We start from the raw sequence: 16,900 nt of genomic DNA, 5'->3' as shown, positions 1-16,900 counted from the left end.
AAGTGTGACATAAACACAAACAGGGAGAGGTGCACGAATTAGCATGGGGAAGGAAAAGGGGAACAGGAGGAGGGGAAGAAGAGCAGAGGTGGGGATTAGAGGGCGTAAGAGGGGCAGCAAATCAGGTTGAGGAAATTGTATGGCCAATCTAGCAAGGTTATTTTGCCATTCACTGCCTTCCTTAATCCATTTTAATTGAATAGATAAGCAAAGTCATTTTGCTCGATAAACTCCTGCTGTGTCATGAAACACCCACATCCTCTTTGCCCTCCATTTCTCATGCTTTCTCTTTCTTGTGTCACCCTCACTCTCGCTTTCTCTCTTCTTATGTGCATCTTTATTATCATTGGTTATTGCTTGCGCTTGTGTGCACACCTATTTTTGACTTAATCACGCTAAAAGTATGAGTGCGAGTGTGCGAGAGCCAAAAAATGAAACAAAAAAAAGCCTTGGAAGTCCATTCATGTCTTATTGCTCGTCTGCGTAGTAAAATCCATCCATCTGGTGCTTCACATTGAAGCAGGCATTACTAATGAAGTATTTTCTATATTTAATGTCCCATGTTTAGAGGGGAAGGTGCTGAAAAATATTAAAGGGTTTCAAAAAGTCTGAATATGCATCTAACTGTGAAAAACTGGAGTTATCTGGTTGAGTAAGTCTGTCAGTTGCAGTGCTCAAGAGATTAAATAAAAGTGGAGGCATGAGGGACACACTCTCTCTCTCTCTCTCTCTCGTTTTCTCTCTCTCTGTCTCACACACTAGTTGCTCCATCCTTGTTTCGACTAGTCTCCTGGAGATCTCAGCAGCCTGTTTCTAGTGATTAGCGCAACACCCCTGTCGACTGGACCAAACACAGGCTGATTTAAGCTCTTTGGCCCCCTAAGGCTGACGAAGATCCCTGCAGTGGAGAAGTGATGTGGGAGGTTTAAAAACCACCAGCATAGGGAGAGAGCAATATGTGTCGCGCCATGGGGGGAAGGCATTATGTGTAACGCCAGAGTGCCCTCATTGTGATCCCTACTGGGCTAACAGTCCTGACTGCCTCGCCCTCTCACAGAATCGAGATATAATCATAAATCTAAACTGATTGACTTTGTTTATTTCTCAAACTGTGGCTAAGCATGTTTCTCTTTATGTGTATTTACAAGGCAAAAATAGTAGCAGACACAAGGCAAGTAGTGTAGCTGGGTACAGATTTGCTGTGCAGTTAGGTGAGTCGTCATGTACAGTTTAAAGAAGTGTTCAATTAATTTAATTTTTCCCTGCTATGCCTGCCTTTTGGTGGCTGAAATACACATTTAAAATAAATCAAGGTAACAGATGCATGGTTTTGGAATGTGTGTGTTACACGCCTTCTTAAAAAGGATAAACAACCACTAGTCACTGAATCTGTGGAGGCTGCCATGATTGCCTTTCATCTTTTAGTCATTAAGATAAAAATTTAACGTTAGTTTTCCAATTCATAAGTGAACTGTTCATGCATATCAATTATCATATGCAAATGTGATAAAAGGAAACAAAAACCTAAGAAGGGAGGACAACCACACAGAAAAAGTGCCGGGTAACGTGCAGATTCTATAACATACAGGCACACACAAGCAAGCTTATTCTTCCCTAATCAGTGTAATTAAGTGTCATTTTTTGTTAAAGCCCAGTCATTAGTATATTTAATTAGCCCACATTGTGCTGTTAATCTGATTGGCAGGACTGACAGACACTGGAGGCTGTATACACACATGCGCACACAAACACACATTATACACACTGTGTACGAAGTAGCTACTTGCATAGATAAATAACCAGCCATCAGGAGTACAAGATATTAAAATTTCAGCATTGAAAAAAATATTCTCTACAATACTTCTTGCTGCTGATTTTTATTAATATATATTATTCATTTACGACAGATTTGATTGATTCGATTTCTTTGATACTCAGATCCGTAGACAGGGAGGCATCCAGCTGCTCGTTGATCTACTGGACCACAGGATGAGTGAGGTCCATCGCAGCGCCTGCGGAGCCTTGAGAAACCTGGTGTATGGCAAGGCCAATGATGAGAACAAAGTAACCCTGAAGAACTGCGGGGGGATTCCTGCCTTGGTCCGCCTGCTGAGGAAGACCGGAGATGTGGAAATCAGAGAGCTAGTCACAGGTACGCTTGTCTGTGACAATTTTTTACTTCAGCTCCTAGCATGTACAGTATATCAGTTATTTTCCAGCATGGCTCTGTTTATGGCCTCGGGAGAGATTTTAATGGAATATGTTTGTGTGTGTGTGTGTGTGCAATTCCCATGTTTATGTGAATGTGTGGATAGAATTTGATATGTGAGGATGCAAGGATCTTTCAAGCTGCTCTACATACCACACACCTACACTAAAGCTGCTTTAGGAAAGAATCTTTCAGCCAGCAAAAGGAAAAAAATTAAACTTTCTTTCTGTCTTTTCTTGGTATTGATATTGTATGTGTCTTTCATTCGTTCGTCTAATTGTGGTTTTACTTCTTATTTAGTGACTTAAGTGGTCTCGGTTGGCCATGACAGCACCTGCAACCGTTTTGGCTTAGTGAATGTAGTTCTTCATACAGTCAAGTTTTAGTGAATTAGTGTTTGTCAGAAGACTTTACTATTCACCAAACCAAGGCTGTTCATCTTCTTTACTTGCACAACTATTTCACATTCCACTTGAATGATAACATTCAGTCACAGTTGTCCTCAGCAGCCATGACTTGTATGACTCTTGCAAAGAATGCCAACAATCTTTGTGAATGTTATTTATTCTTAGGAGTGTTTTGTCAAGTGTCCCTTTTGACATATTTTATTAAGACGTGTAAGATGTAATGCAGTGCATGTTTTTTGTTTGCATTAATTGTTATTGCATGTCTGCAATGATAAAAAGGTGAATAGGCCCACCTTTCATTCAAATTCTTGCTTAAAGTGGAATTTAAAGCCCCACACTTGTAGCAGGAATCAATCTTGTTTTAACCTTGAGGGAATGAACACTACAAACTAGCTGGTGTAGTTGAAACACACATTGCAGCAGTGCATACACCCACACGCACAAACTTAATAACGTGCAGGCATACACGCGTTCATGCAAATACACATTCAAATATGTTTAGGCAAAAAATGTATAGATTAAATTTAAACACCCACATAAGGTGTTAGATAATAACACAGATAATACACATTTGAGCTGATATCATCTTTTTTTCCAATATGCCTCCCACTGAGAATTTAATATTCTACTAGAGGAGTAGCAAATAGTAACACAACACTGCACCTCTCGCTGCTTAAAAGAAAAAGAAACACATAGATGTGTGCTTACACACAAGCAAACATCTAGGATATATGGAATTTCAGTGGTCAGCTAGTTATTTTCCAGTATGACATTGGCAATATTGATGAAACATAGTGTCTGTGAATTATGCTTATGCAGCTATGCCACACAGGGGGTTCTTACCCGTTAAAGGCTGATGGGGTATGTCATCCTGCCAGCATGGACACCCGAGTTTGTGAATGTGATAACTTGAGCATGAGACGACGTAGGATTTTTAAATCCATATCACAGGTACAGAAACTGAAAGCCTCAGATGAGTTCAAATCCCAGTGGCCTTGACCTCAAGGTCAGAGGTCAACTTTTCTAAAAATCACCTAGGATTTTTACATTAATATGATACGTGCGTCTACGAGGAGGCTGAGAGGCAGCACTGGGAGCTGCCAGTATTTTTTTGTAATCCCTCATTCAAATTAAAACCTTTAACTAGGGACATTTTTTGATGCAGTCACATCAGCCACAGCACAATTTGATTGAGTTCTCCACTTTCAGAAATAAAATATGCTAATATATAATATGCAGAACTACTGAGATTTACCCGTGTGCTGTTTTTGTCTGCTGAACTCGTGATTTCATGGACAGGCAGAGTTTAAGTGCACTATAGTAAGATTTATACATTATGTTAATACACTAGATTAGATCACTTCATGTGGCGACATATGTATTATAAATACTGTCCTGTAATGCATGATTATATAGGACCATGTTTATTTTTGAATTTTCTCATATTGTTGGTATCAGCTGCACAAAAGGTACATTACATTATCTTGCTGCTCAAACTGTGAATTGTCATAAGTGGGGATCTGAATGTTAGCAGCCTAAAAGATTTCCTATAAGCAGCTCTCACCAGCAACTTGTACATCGATTCCTGTGATAAAACATGAGAGAGCCAATACCTTTCTTTCATCTGTTGTCCTTTACTCGCATCTTTTGTTATCTCGTGTCTGCTCGCTTCGCACTTTTCTTTCCCTTTGTCGGTGTGTGCATTGGATTTTTATGTGATTCCACACTTGTTTCATGTTGAGCTGGACTGTGGGTATCTGCACTTGTCTCACCATTGTTTTTCTACATTTGGCCTCTTTGTTACACCTGGTTAGTCCTGAGATAGCAGAGACATGTGCAAGCTCATACAAGTAGATTTAACAGTTTCAGAGATAAAGCAGACCCATTCACTCAAACACAAAAAATACACAAAACCTTGCAAAACCATAAAGCGCATTCACACAGAATATTAAACTAAAGTCAGTAGGGCCCCCTCATGCTCAATTTGACCTCTGTCTCCGTTGTTACTTAGCACAACAGAGCTCATCTTTAATCACACATTCAAAAATCCATCCCACTAGGTCACCTGCTCTATGAGGGGGAAGAGGCCCTGGTGGATCATAAGGCTGACAGCTAGCAAGCAAGTGCACAGTTTTTTTCTGTCCTTTTACAAACCCCTGAGATATCGATAACAGCTCGCTAGAGGAGGGTAGAGAAGGAGGAAGGAAGTCTGGAACCTTTTCACTGTTAATGATATCCTCATAACAGGTTGTGTGGCGGCAGGCAATCTCTGCTGCACTAAAAAACAAGGTTTGTTTATATTCAAGATAAAGAAGTAAGAATGTCATTACAAAAAGGCTTCTTTTTTTGATGATCCCAAGGTATACATGTCTGGGATGATAAACGTGCTGGAGAGACTAAGATACAGAAAAAAACTCGGGGAAGGAATGTCTGTGGTCTGTAAGCAGATTAACCAGTGAATAAAATTCACTGCGAGTCATACCGCATCATGTTTTGAGCTCCGACTTTTATAAATAGTCATCTCACACAGACAGACATGCACTGTGAAATTCTATCTCTGCTTCCCCCGTTTCCTGACTCTTCCTGTCTTTGCCCTTCCCTGTCTGTGATTCAGTGTCATGCATGAGTCTCCCCTGTTGTCTGTTTCCTCTGGTACTTGGCATTAAACTCCACATTTTAAATGCTTTCACGACAGTACAGCCATATTTTGAAGTCTGTCTTAATTTGCCTCGCGTAACACCCTGCTGTTGCTGTAATTCACGTCTAAGAAGTGTTGCATAATTATTCTGTAATTCAGTTAGGTTGATGTTGTTTGTCACAAATACAGAGAAGGACTACAGTTAGTTAATTATGTAAGTGGTGATTTATGCTGTCCTGGCCATTGACACAATCCTACCAGTTTAAGGCAGTTTTAATAAAAGCTGTGTTACAGAGCTTGTGTAGTTAAACGTTTTCAGCCTCAATTTTGTAAAATAAAAATGAAGTATGTCTGTAGCGCAAAGAACAAAAATGAAGGGCTAAAGGCAGGTGACCCTTTTTGAGAGAAAGTGTCAAAAAATGGTGAACTGGGAGGATTAATGCTGAGACTCTTGTAATATCTGGACCATATTCACTGACTTATAATCCAGGTGCTGTTGGACAGAACTAATGTTGTTGGACTGTATTTGGGTTGAGCGGCTATCAGATGAAATTGTGTGACTCTATAGCAACTCTTTCGGTAGATCAGTGCTGAAAAATTTGCAGTTAAAACATGTTACGGAAGAGCTAATGATGCTAATGCTCTGTAACTACATGTTAGTGTCTCTGCTCTCGGATGCTTTGCTGTGTCAAATTTTATTCTACTCAAAGTCTAACCTTTAATTCTACTTGACGGCCGAATAATTTGAAAGTAAACAATGACTGTCACTAGGAGAGATTGATCTAGGATTGTGTCACCCTATGCTACCCGTAGACTCAAAAAAATGCCAGTATTGTACCAATTCTGCTTTCTTATTACGTCTATGTTGATCCATCCCTCTAATTTGTAATTAAAGAATCTCTTCAGAATCAGGCATAAATTTTTGTTTTTTTGTTACTTTTGGTGATTGGAAAAACCTTCCCTTTAACTATTTACCCTATCTCTCTGTTGGTTCTGAAGTTTAAATTTAGACAAGCTTTATTGGCTTCCTAGGTCTGAGCGTGAGGTAGATAGGATGAAGTCAAGGCTTCTGGGCCTGTCAGTCAAAGTCTGGTCGATGCAGAGGCTTCGGATATCAATAGGAGATGCTATCCTTACTCATGGGCTCACCTTGAATGCAGTGGACCATGACTACAGTTTCTGTTGCTGCCTCCTCTGAAATGGCTGAGGGGAGAAGCAACTGCTGAAGACAGCTGTATCCAAAAAGTTTCCATTTGGACAAATCTTCTCAGATTATTATAATTAGTACTTCTCAGTACTTCCATTAGTCACCATCTAATCCGCTTCCTCTCTATGAAAAACTGCACATGGTTGCTTCTCTCAGCTATGACGCATATCACAATGCATGTTTCTGTGAATTGCATTGAACATGAAAACAATATGCTTACATATATTCCGCTACATACGCAAGCGCTCATTTCCAGAAGTCAGTTTGGTAATGAGAATAAAAGCTATGAGAAATGCAGCAGAGAATAACTGCATGTGTACAGAAGTGACTGACTGACTTTTCCACTGTTGCAAGGTTATGTTAAAAACAGCCCAACAATGTTGAATTATACTGCTGTACTCACAAATACAGTTCATCATTTCCTGTTACTTGAAGGCATAAAATATTTTCTATTGTCAACGTCTAAATCCCCAAGCTCCAAATGCTGCTGTTATTCAAGAAATTTCAATGCAGCCTTTTCACTGTGAAATTCTCTGGTGGTAATGAAATCTCCAGTATTGGCAGTGGCAGTTTACCCACAATACATGATTTTACCTTGTGCTGCCAAAGGTCTTCAGCAAACCTACCGCTGAAATGAAGGTTCGATGACTCGATGGTTAAGTCAGCAATTGCTAGCTTGCTGTCTGAAAACGTTACCCCAAAGCACTATTTTATTTTATGTTATTTTATTTATTTATTTACCGTTTTTCTCATTCACAGATTTTTATAGACACAACAGCCATGCAATTTGTCATCTCTGGCATTGCTCATCACCAGGTTGTGACCCAGCAGCTAACTAATTCGCAGTGAGCTGCACAAATGAAGGCTGTTTAATAAAACATCACCACTTGAGGTCTCACATGTCTCATTCTTCCCTTACAAGTCACATTCTCATTTATTCATGAATTCATGCAATCATCTCCTCTCTCCCCCAAACCACCAGGCTCCTAGGAAACTGTCTGTCAAATGTCTAAAGGGAACTAGTCAGAGAGGGATGGGGTATAAGGACAAGGAACGAGAAAAGAAAAAAAGCGCAGCCACATGCACTCACAGGCACACAAGCTTGAAGTATGATGTCACTGTCTGTTGGTCACTTGATGTTATACCCATAAGGACATTGAGTTTAGTGAAGCATTACATATCTATGTTTCTAGAGCAGACAAGTCTGTGTAAGTGTGGTTGCTGGTGTGTCGATGTGTGTGTGTCAGCCTTAAATTTGCAGAATATTGGACAGTGGCCGGTACAATGTCCTTGCCCCAGAAAAAAACTGATCAGTGCATCCTTTTACGTGTCTCCTTTTAATCAGTGTTTTTGTCCATTCGCGCCTGCACAAAAATCAACATGTCGCTTCCTGAGCATGTATTGTGTCTCAATGTGTGTTTGTTTAGATGTATTGGCCCGAGCAGATAAAGAAAGGCTTGCTGAGTGCTGCTTCTTGTCAGCTCATCAAAGACAACACTGTTTTAACCTGATTGCAATCATACACTGAAAACACTTACCACATGAGAAACAGACCGACGCGGGAAAAAGAAGCAGAGAGAAATACAGAAGATGTTTGACAGCATTCAGCTTTATAAGTCAAGTGTTTTGCTGAATGTGTGTCTTCACTCTGAGGTGGCAACAGAGTGTGTGCATGCTTGCATATGTTTGAGCTTATTGCCTTATTTTATTTTTTTTTACTTTGATTTGAGAAGAGCCTGTGTGAATAGCAGGATTAAGTGGAAAGACAGAAAGTTGAGATGTGAAACAAGAGGCTGATTAGTGAAAGTGAAGGCAAATGTTACCACACTCACACTCACATGCCTTAGTACAAGCTCTTGATTGCTGCCAAGCAGCATACAAGGTCATTGTGTTATTATCACCCTCCTTCTCTTGTCCTCTCAAGCTTGCTTCCTCTCATTCTCTCTTGCCCTCTCTCACACACACAAACTCTTCTCTGAAATTCCCAATTGCATCTCCCCATCTCTACTTTTAGCTTTCTTCTTGTATAAACTTATATATAGTCTTATGCATATTCCATCTAATCATTTGCTTTCTGCAGTGGTCTATTAAGTCTAAATTATTAAATATTAATTATTTGGGTTTAACAGCTATGCATTTGTAATTAAGAATTAACCCACTGGCTAAGTAACACTGGCATTTGCTTTCTCACTGCCCTTCCTTGTCTATTCACTGGCCTCATTTTCTTCCAATCCCTTTCCCTGAGATTGACATTATGACCGTATGTAGTAGAGTATAGTGTAAGGCTTCAAGACTGGCATTGCTTTGGGGAATGCAAAGCTGGCTGCTACTTAACATCCATTGCCTCCACAAATGTTTCAGTCAAGTGAGGCTTTATTCATATTTGTCCACAGATCACAGTTTATTTTTCTAGCCCTTTATTATCTTTATTTTCAGTACCTTTATATTTATTTTTAAAGTGCATTTTTCGTTTCAGTTCTCATGCTTGAAAGAAGTTGAACAAATTTTGTATACTTTGGGATTTTATTGTGTATATTTATTTTAAATATGCTTTATTAATTAATTGTTTGCTCCCCAACACATAATAAGTGAGGTCCAGGTTTAACTACAGAGATTTTCCACACTTGCTAGCATTTAAGAAAACAGATGCAGTCTTTATCTTTGGATTTTGCACTCAGAATTACTGAATGAACAGGACACCTTTAAGCTCACTGACAGTTTCTATGAACTGTGGGGCGCAGCATATTGTGATTTGTGCCCATATTTTAATTGTTTGCTAACTGTGCAAATGAACGACGTCTGTCATTGGGACATGCAACATCTGGAGTCTGACACGAAATACACGAGAGATGATGACCTATAGCACCACAGCTTTTTATAGTTTCTTGTAGCTTTAAAGGAGGTTGTCTCCTCTTGTTGCAATCTGTTCCAATTTCTCGGCAGTCTCTCAGCTCCTTAATCCACCAGTGCTACTGATATATCTATATTTTCTTATTTTATTTATCCCTGTCACTCTGGTTCCTATATTTTTACTTTATTGTTTTTTGCTATGTAAGAAAGTTCAATGAAAGCCACAGAAACTAACTAACATATCTAGAATGTGACAGTGCTAATGTAGCCTGTGTGTGTATGAGCACACGTGTGTGTTTGATACGTATGAGTGTGTCACAGCTGACCAACAGGGCTACTGCTGTCACCGGTCTGTGAAAAGGCATCTGGTATCCCATCTGACAGGAAGCAAAAGAAAAAAAGTGTATTTGTGTGTATGTGTGTTTGTGTGTGTTGTATATCCATGTGTCTTTGTAGGCGATTTAGTATATCATGGATACATAAAAACATAAAAACTTGTTTTTCAGCCAGGTTATTTATATGACCATGCAGCTGTGTTTGCTGGCTTTATGTTTATGCATTGCTGTAAAATTAATTTGGCAATAAGTTTGTGTGCGTTTTGTGATAAATAATGCCAGTTGGAGTCAGATTCAAAAATAAAAGTGTGGGTGGCTTACTCAAAAGTGATAAATATAGGGAGGTGCTATTGTTAGCATTTCCAGTCCTGAAATATGTCCTCGCATGCTCTGAAAAGGTGTGTCTGAGATCAGTGTCATTCTGCTCAAGGTTAAAAAACAGTTTTAGGCTGTTTTTATTTCTTAAAGTAATTTGCTGCCCTGACTCCCAAAATGTAGCCAAATGTATTTCACATGTACATTTCAGAACAGTGAATGGAACCAAGCACATTTTTATTAGGTTTTGGAGAGAATTGTAGCACAGCAGTTAATGAGGTATGTAAGATCAAATAATTGTTAATCGTTTTTGTTTTGTTTTTTTTACAGAAGAGCTTAAAACTTCATTTGATGAAAATGAAACGGTTGGATAAATATTTTTAGCTCTAAAGATGTATTTGATTTATGAAAGTATGAGGTTTTATTTACAAAGTTTGTAAATGTAATTTAGTCGATAAAACTTTGCAGAAAACTAAATCAACAATCAGCGTTCTTGGTGGTTTATATATTAGTGTCGTACTATTATCTAGTCAGTGTAAGTCTACATTGGCAATGACAGTTTCCACAATCCTTCATTATGATGGTGATGATGATGAAGATGATAAGCAAACAGCATCTTTGACAGTAGGCTGCTTAGATCATACCAATGTAAAAGATTATACAAAATAAATTTTGGTGCAATGTGTGTACCACACATGAAATATGGATAATGGTGGAAGATTTAGGTCAGGACATTATCCAAAGCTTGCAATCACATGTAGCACACAGCAGGAGGTAGTCTGCTTAAGATTCATTCTTGCTACAAGAAGGGTTCTGCTTGGTTTAGGCAACGGTGCTGCCTGTGTGGTGCATGCACTGCCGGCTGTGAATTCACTGAACTATTACCAACACTGTTTTAGTGGCAGATTGGCTCAATCAGACATCACACAGACATTGTACTGGGGAGTTTAGTAGGTTAAAGACTAGTTTATGTCTGATTCATCTGCATTTAACATTTGTGTTTCTAACACGCACCTCTAATGTCTAAAGTTCAGAGAACAGTTCCCCTTTAACTGGACTAAAACCTAAGACTTAAGGAGACTCGCGGTAGGCACCCTCATGCCTCAGCCAATTAGAATGAGAGGAAAATGGAGAATAAAAAGAGCAGCACTGAGAAAGAACAAATGTAAATGCTGAGAATATTGGTGAGCCAGTAACTGACCCGATCAGTTACATACAGAAACGTGCAGACAGAAACTAAGGATATAATAGTTATAGTAGCTACTTTGAAAAAGTTACTTACAGAACTGTCTAAACATAAATATGATAATGTTTCTTATTTTCTGAACACATTCATATGCAGGTGTGCTTTGGAACCTGTCATCATGTGATGCACTGAAGATGCCAATCATCCAGGATGCCTTGGCCGTTCTGACCAATAGTGTCATCATACCCCACTCTAACTGGGACTCCTCCCCAAATCACCATGATGACCGCAAGCTCCACATCCATACATCCCAGGTGCTGCGCAATGCTACAGGCTGTCTCAGGTAAGCAACAGGCACTTAAAATCTTGTCTCAGGTGTTGTTTTCTTCTTCTTTTATATATCACATTATCATTTTATTCAGTTCTGTTCGGTTTTGTTTGTATTGCACCAGTTCACAACAGTCACCTCAAGGTGTGTGTGTGTGTGTGTTTATACATCTACTGACAAATGGTTTTTTGCAGAAAAATCAAAGTTTCTTAATCTTCACCACTGTGCGATTATAGGCACAACTTCAAACAGTATATGCATATTTTGTTCTTTTTTGTTGCTCCCTTTCACGTTCATTCACTGAAGCACATTTGCACCAATTTGTGTTGGTCACCATAGAAACAACTCCTCCACTTGCTGGGATCCTTTGTGTGTTGACTTTCGTTTTGGTGCATTGTGCCTCTAAATTGTTTCTTTGTACAGTTTGAAATCACGGAGGACAACTTACAGCTTTCATGATTACTGTGTTTATGTGCATCTCAGTATGAGAAAATAGGTTTCTATTATATTTCAGTGTGTACTCGTTAACGCCCATCCTCGTGTTAGTAAAGCCTACACTTTATGCTCTACTTTGTGCTCTACTTGTGTCAGAGCAGTTACTGTAGTCTTAATTGAATATGGTGAGTTAAGCATTAAGTTAACTCGCATGAAATTTGCTCCTTGTTGATCTATTTGATCTAAACATCTGTTAAGAGCCTGGCATGCAGACATGATAGTGAATATTTTTTGATCACATAATTCTTTTCTTAGATCTGCTAATCTGGCATGAAAGAGTAAAAAGTCAGGCTGATGATGAAAAAGAGCTGCAGGTAATCGTAGTAAGTAGTACAGTAAAACACTGTAAAATGCTGTAGAAGATTTGTTATTTTGGACCACATATGTATTCATATTGAATACGTGTTAAAGAAAAAAGTCAATACTGGTCTGATCTTTAAAATTAGTCATGAGACTGAAATTTTGATGTGTAACTATTTGATCACTTGCGTGCTGCTAGCACAGAAAGTTTGTCATTTGTTTCTGATCATATTTGTTGATCTGTGTACATACTCTCACACCAACCCCACAGAGGCCTGCGATGTTTGAAAAAAAAAGTCTCCACTTGGCCAGCTCTCTTTGAGCTATGTGGGCGATCGTGGCTCAAGAGTTGGGAGTTCGCCTTGTAATCGGAAGGTTGCCGGTTTGAGCCCCGGCTCGGACAGTCTCGGTCGTTGTGTCCTTGGGCAAGACACTTCACCTACTGGCCGATGGCGCGATATGGCAGCCTCGCTTCTGTCAGCTGTGGCTACAACTGTAGCTGCCTCCACCAGTGTATGAATGAGTGGGTGGATGACTGGGTGTGTAAAGCGCTTTGGGGTCCCTAGGGGGGGACTAGTAAAAGTGCTATACAAATACAGGCCATTTACCATTTATGTGCTCAATGAACCACCAGTGGATTAAACCCTCACCCCAACAGTTTTGAAGATTCTTGAGCTATTTCAAATGGTTATCTTCCACTATTGCAGCTATTGGATGTATTTAAAAATGCATTAGGTAACCAAGCTAGAAAAGATCCTCCAACCACCTCGTTGCCACAGCTTTACACACCAACCTCAATAAAGGAAGTGTGGAACCATTCACACTCAAGGTCCCCTCCTCCTTTGGAATGGACTGGAATGGCTTTTCTAGTCTCACTTAGCAGTTTAGACTCTCAACACTTCAAGCCACTTTTTTTTCCCGTATAGTCATACAGTTAAATACTTTACCTTCTATACATTCACACCTATTGCCAATTTAGAATCACCGTTTAACCTAACATGCAAGTATCTGGACTGTGGAAGAAAGCTGTGGTACCTAGTTGTACCTCATGCAGGCACAGGGCCCAGAGACCACAAGAAAAAAGGACTTTCTTGCTGTGAGGTGACAGGGTTGTCGATTGCTGTTGAAGTTCTGACTGAGGTACAAATTGATGATCTCCCACAAGAAGTGGGGGCCAGACACTTCCAGTACAGCCTCACTAAATGTATAGGTATGCCAGGCCTGATCATTTATGGTCGTCATTTGATAACTCGGCTCGTGTCTATGACATATGTACATGATTGCAAAATGATGTAGGGTGGCCTAGCCAAGTGCACTTACAAACAACTTCATCTATATTCATGGTATTCCGTATGGACAAAGTGTCAATTGCACAAATGTCCAGTAACAGAAATCCTCAGTGTGTTCTGTTAACACACCCTCCAACTTTCTGTACCATTGCTCCATTTCCTCGCTGGGGACAGTGGAGCAACTCCAGACTGGAAAAGAGCCAGGCTGCTCTCCGGAATACAAATTATCCATTGAGTTGACCCCAGCTTTATCTAACCCGTATCTCTCAACCTCAAGCACTAGCTCGGCCCACTTTCACCACCAGAGAGGTGATGTTGCATGGCTAAATGTTATTAATATTAATGTTAACTAGTATGCATATCCACCTTTTTTATCCACCGATTAGGTTCTTACAGCTGCAGTACAAAAAACAAATATATAATATATTTAATAGGAAACCTAAATAATATGGGTGTGTATAGCTGTACTTGTATGGGTAAAGACTATATGATACCTAAGTGTGATCATGAAGTTATTCTTCTGTGTAATATTTGTCAATTTTGGTATCATTTGCAGTTATACAGTGCACCACAGACTAGTTTTATATCCTAAATGGGCTATGTATCCTGGAAGCAATACTTAAATTAGACGTATTAATTGACTTTTTTAAATGCTTCTTTTAAGGCCAAATGAGCTGAGGAGTTTTCATTTCATGCTAAGCACGCTATTCACCTACGGTTGACTATTTAGGAATGTTTGAGTAAAAACAGTGGTGAATCTAAAACATGAGCTCATCCAAAACACAGACAAACACATTTTCATCTTCAACATCTTTCTATGTTTGTTCCTATAGTTAATTGTAGGAACTTGGTTCTACAGAGAAATATGTTTGTGTGGGTTTTTGGATTTGTCCAACACAAGACTCAGATCCTTTCTGGTTCTTGGTTTGTTCTTTTAGCTGTTTGTTTGCCACAATAGAGATAGATTTCCTTAAAACTTTGATGACATGATGTAGATTTTCAGCAATTTTTCCTCACTAACTCACTAAACCATTTATAGAACTTGAGCGCATGTGTGTGTAGGTACCTAAAGATGCGGGGGAAGAAGACAAATGATGCTGTCACTGTGCTGTTCCACATTGTAAAGCTACAGATCAAATTGTAAAAGGTGCTAAAGGAGAGGGAGTACGAGAGGGCAGAAAAGGAAAAAGTTGGAAAAATTTGAACTGAGAGAATTTAGACATGGAGAACAATAAGAGAGAGACACTAACACATAGCAGTGAAGGTGTTTCTGCTTCTCTCCGGGGGCAGCTTTCTATCTCACCATCTTTTCAGAGGGTTAAAGTGACATAAGACCACAGTGTTCAGGTCCCAGTGTACCTGCAGCTCAATTTCAGACCTCTCACCCCTCTTATTATCTCCTTGATGTGTGTGTTTGTGTGGCTGTGTAGGCGCATGAGAGTCCATATTTCTATGTGTACTTATTGGTGTTGCATGTACAGTATATGCTCAAGTGTGTATGTGTATGTAAATGCTAATTTGTTTCCACTATAAAGAAAAAAAACACACACACAGCTGTATTTCTGGTGTGCATGAATGTGTGCATTTCTGCATATTTGTTTTTGGCTCCATGCATGACGCCGCGTGTGCAATCAGACTAGCTGAGAGGATTCTTGGTCGCCTACACCAGAATTTTGCACACTATTTTAAAGCTCTTTTTGCAATTATTACTTTTGGCAATCAGTGTGTGAAAAAGTATGCTTGTTGTAATCAATCAGACTGTCCACTTTGGCAAATCCTTCACAGCCCAGCACTGTTTTCCATCTTGTTACGGTGTTATCAAGCCAGACACAAGGTCTTCTCCTCCGTTCAGAGGCTGTTTAACTCCCTTCAGGTTGCTGGTTTGTAGCCAAGCAAGAAAAGAAAACAACTACCTGGTGCCTTACACACACCCTTTGTATGCGTTTGCATGTTTTTGTTCTATTCGTGAATGCTTTCAGCTCGTTTCCATTCAGACACCCACAGATGTGCGTAGAGGAAAGGACTGATTTTTGGTTGATCGAGAATTAAATGCGTGGTCACGAAAGAGTTTGTTTCCATATTTATTTTATGGGTATTAATAGGTTTGTTTGCATGTGTTCCATCTGGTGATGAACCCTCTGCTGCCTGTGCCCTCAATGACACACATACACACATGGACAGACATTTATGCAGAGCCACCACACACCAGCTGTTTGAGACAAAGTCACTCAGTAGTCATTTGTTCCTTGAGCAACATTAGAAGACCATCTGTCTTCGGATTCACTCGTGTCCATGTAAATCCCATGAATGTTGCACCAATTTTATAACAACTAAAAAGAAAAGAAAAGGGATTCGTGTTACGATCAGTGACTATCAGATTGTTTGCCGAGGTACGCTGTTGCACCCTGTAGTAGAAAATCAATGTCAAATTAAAAATGTATAAGTGTCCTTGTGTTTTTAAAACAGTGCAATTGGTGGAAAACATGTCCAACTGGCAATATTTTAATAGTTGTCAAACCAGCGTCTGCAGACAGCAGGAAGCTTGTTAGTGAAATATTTCTCACGTACACATGGATGCTACTTTTTCAGAAAATAATAATGAATTGTTTAGCGTTGTATATAAGCTAATCAACACTTTTAATGGTGGCTATATGCATACACTGACAAACTAGAGCAATATTATATTCAAATTCTGTATTTTAATTTTGTAGAAAATCGACTGCCTAGTGCTTTAAAGATAAAGCTGTGTGACAGGGTGTTAAAAAACTGCATGCCGACCAGTAAACAGTGTGCATAAGTTAACTGTAAGTTGTTTTACCCAGTTGGCTGTGGAAATATGTGTTGTATTTTTATGCCTTTATTAGACACCAACAGCAGAAACCAGGAACTTAACAGTTTATGAATTTCTTATATATTTCTTGTTGAGTTGTAATAGAAACATTTATTTATACTCGAGTCTTTTGCTCTAATACCCTAAATGTTTTTGTGAAGTTGGACCCTTTACACACGTACAAGACACGGGCGTGGTGACAGCATTTCTTTATTTTGACCTCTGGTTTTACTGTGGTTTTACAATGGGACACAGACACTCGTGCTCCGCTGTCACGGCCGCTCTCCTTCACTCCGACTGTCACTATGAACATATAAAGAGTCACAATCACATTCACACCCACGCCACAGTTTTCTTTGGATTTTGAAGGATTTCTGGGATCTGGGATCTACGGTTAATTAGGTGTGCTTGGTACATCTTCTATTTGATCCCCTTTAATTAACTGTCATGAACGTAATTCATTGTTTTCTTTTTCAGTTTATTCATTCCCTTGTTTTTGTTGGAATTTGAT

General features: G+C 39.3%; 1 protein-coding gene across 4 annotated transcripts in view; it reads left to right on the top strand.

Moving 5' to 3' along the window:
• The window catches only part of ctnnd2a (catenin (cadherin-associated protein), delta 2a), a 272,214-nt gene that overhangs the window by 197,227 nt on the left and 58,087 nt on the right, over positions 1-16,900 (top strand). For all 4 annotated transcript variants that reach the window (XM_082547708.1, XM_082547707.1, XM_082547709.1 and 1 more), the window contains exons 14-15: positions 1,939-2,152; positions 11,304-11,490. In XM_082547708.1, coding sequence (XP_082403834.1) covers positions 1,939-2,152; positions 11,304-11,490 — 401 coding nt within the window. The remainder of the gene's footprint in view (positions 1-1,938; positions 2,153-11,303; positions 11,491-16,900) is intronic.

The sequence above is a fragment of the Aulonocara stuartgranti genome (genome assembly GCF_965226115.1).
Source record: "Aulonocara stuartgranti genome assembly, chromosome: 9".
NCBI classification, from domain to species: domain Eukaryota; kingdom Metazoa; phylum Chordata; class Actinopteri; order Cichliformes; family Cichlidae; genus Aulonocara; species Aulonocara stuartgranti.
Note: the sequence above shows the minus strand (reverse complement) of the source record. Positions and strands in the feature narration are given on the sequence as shown.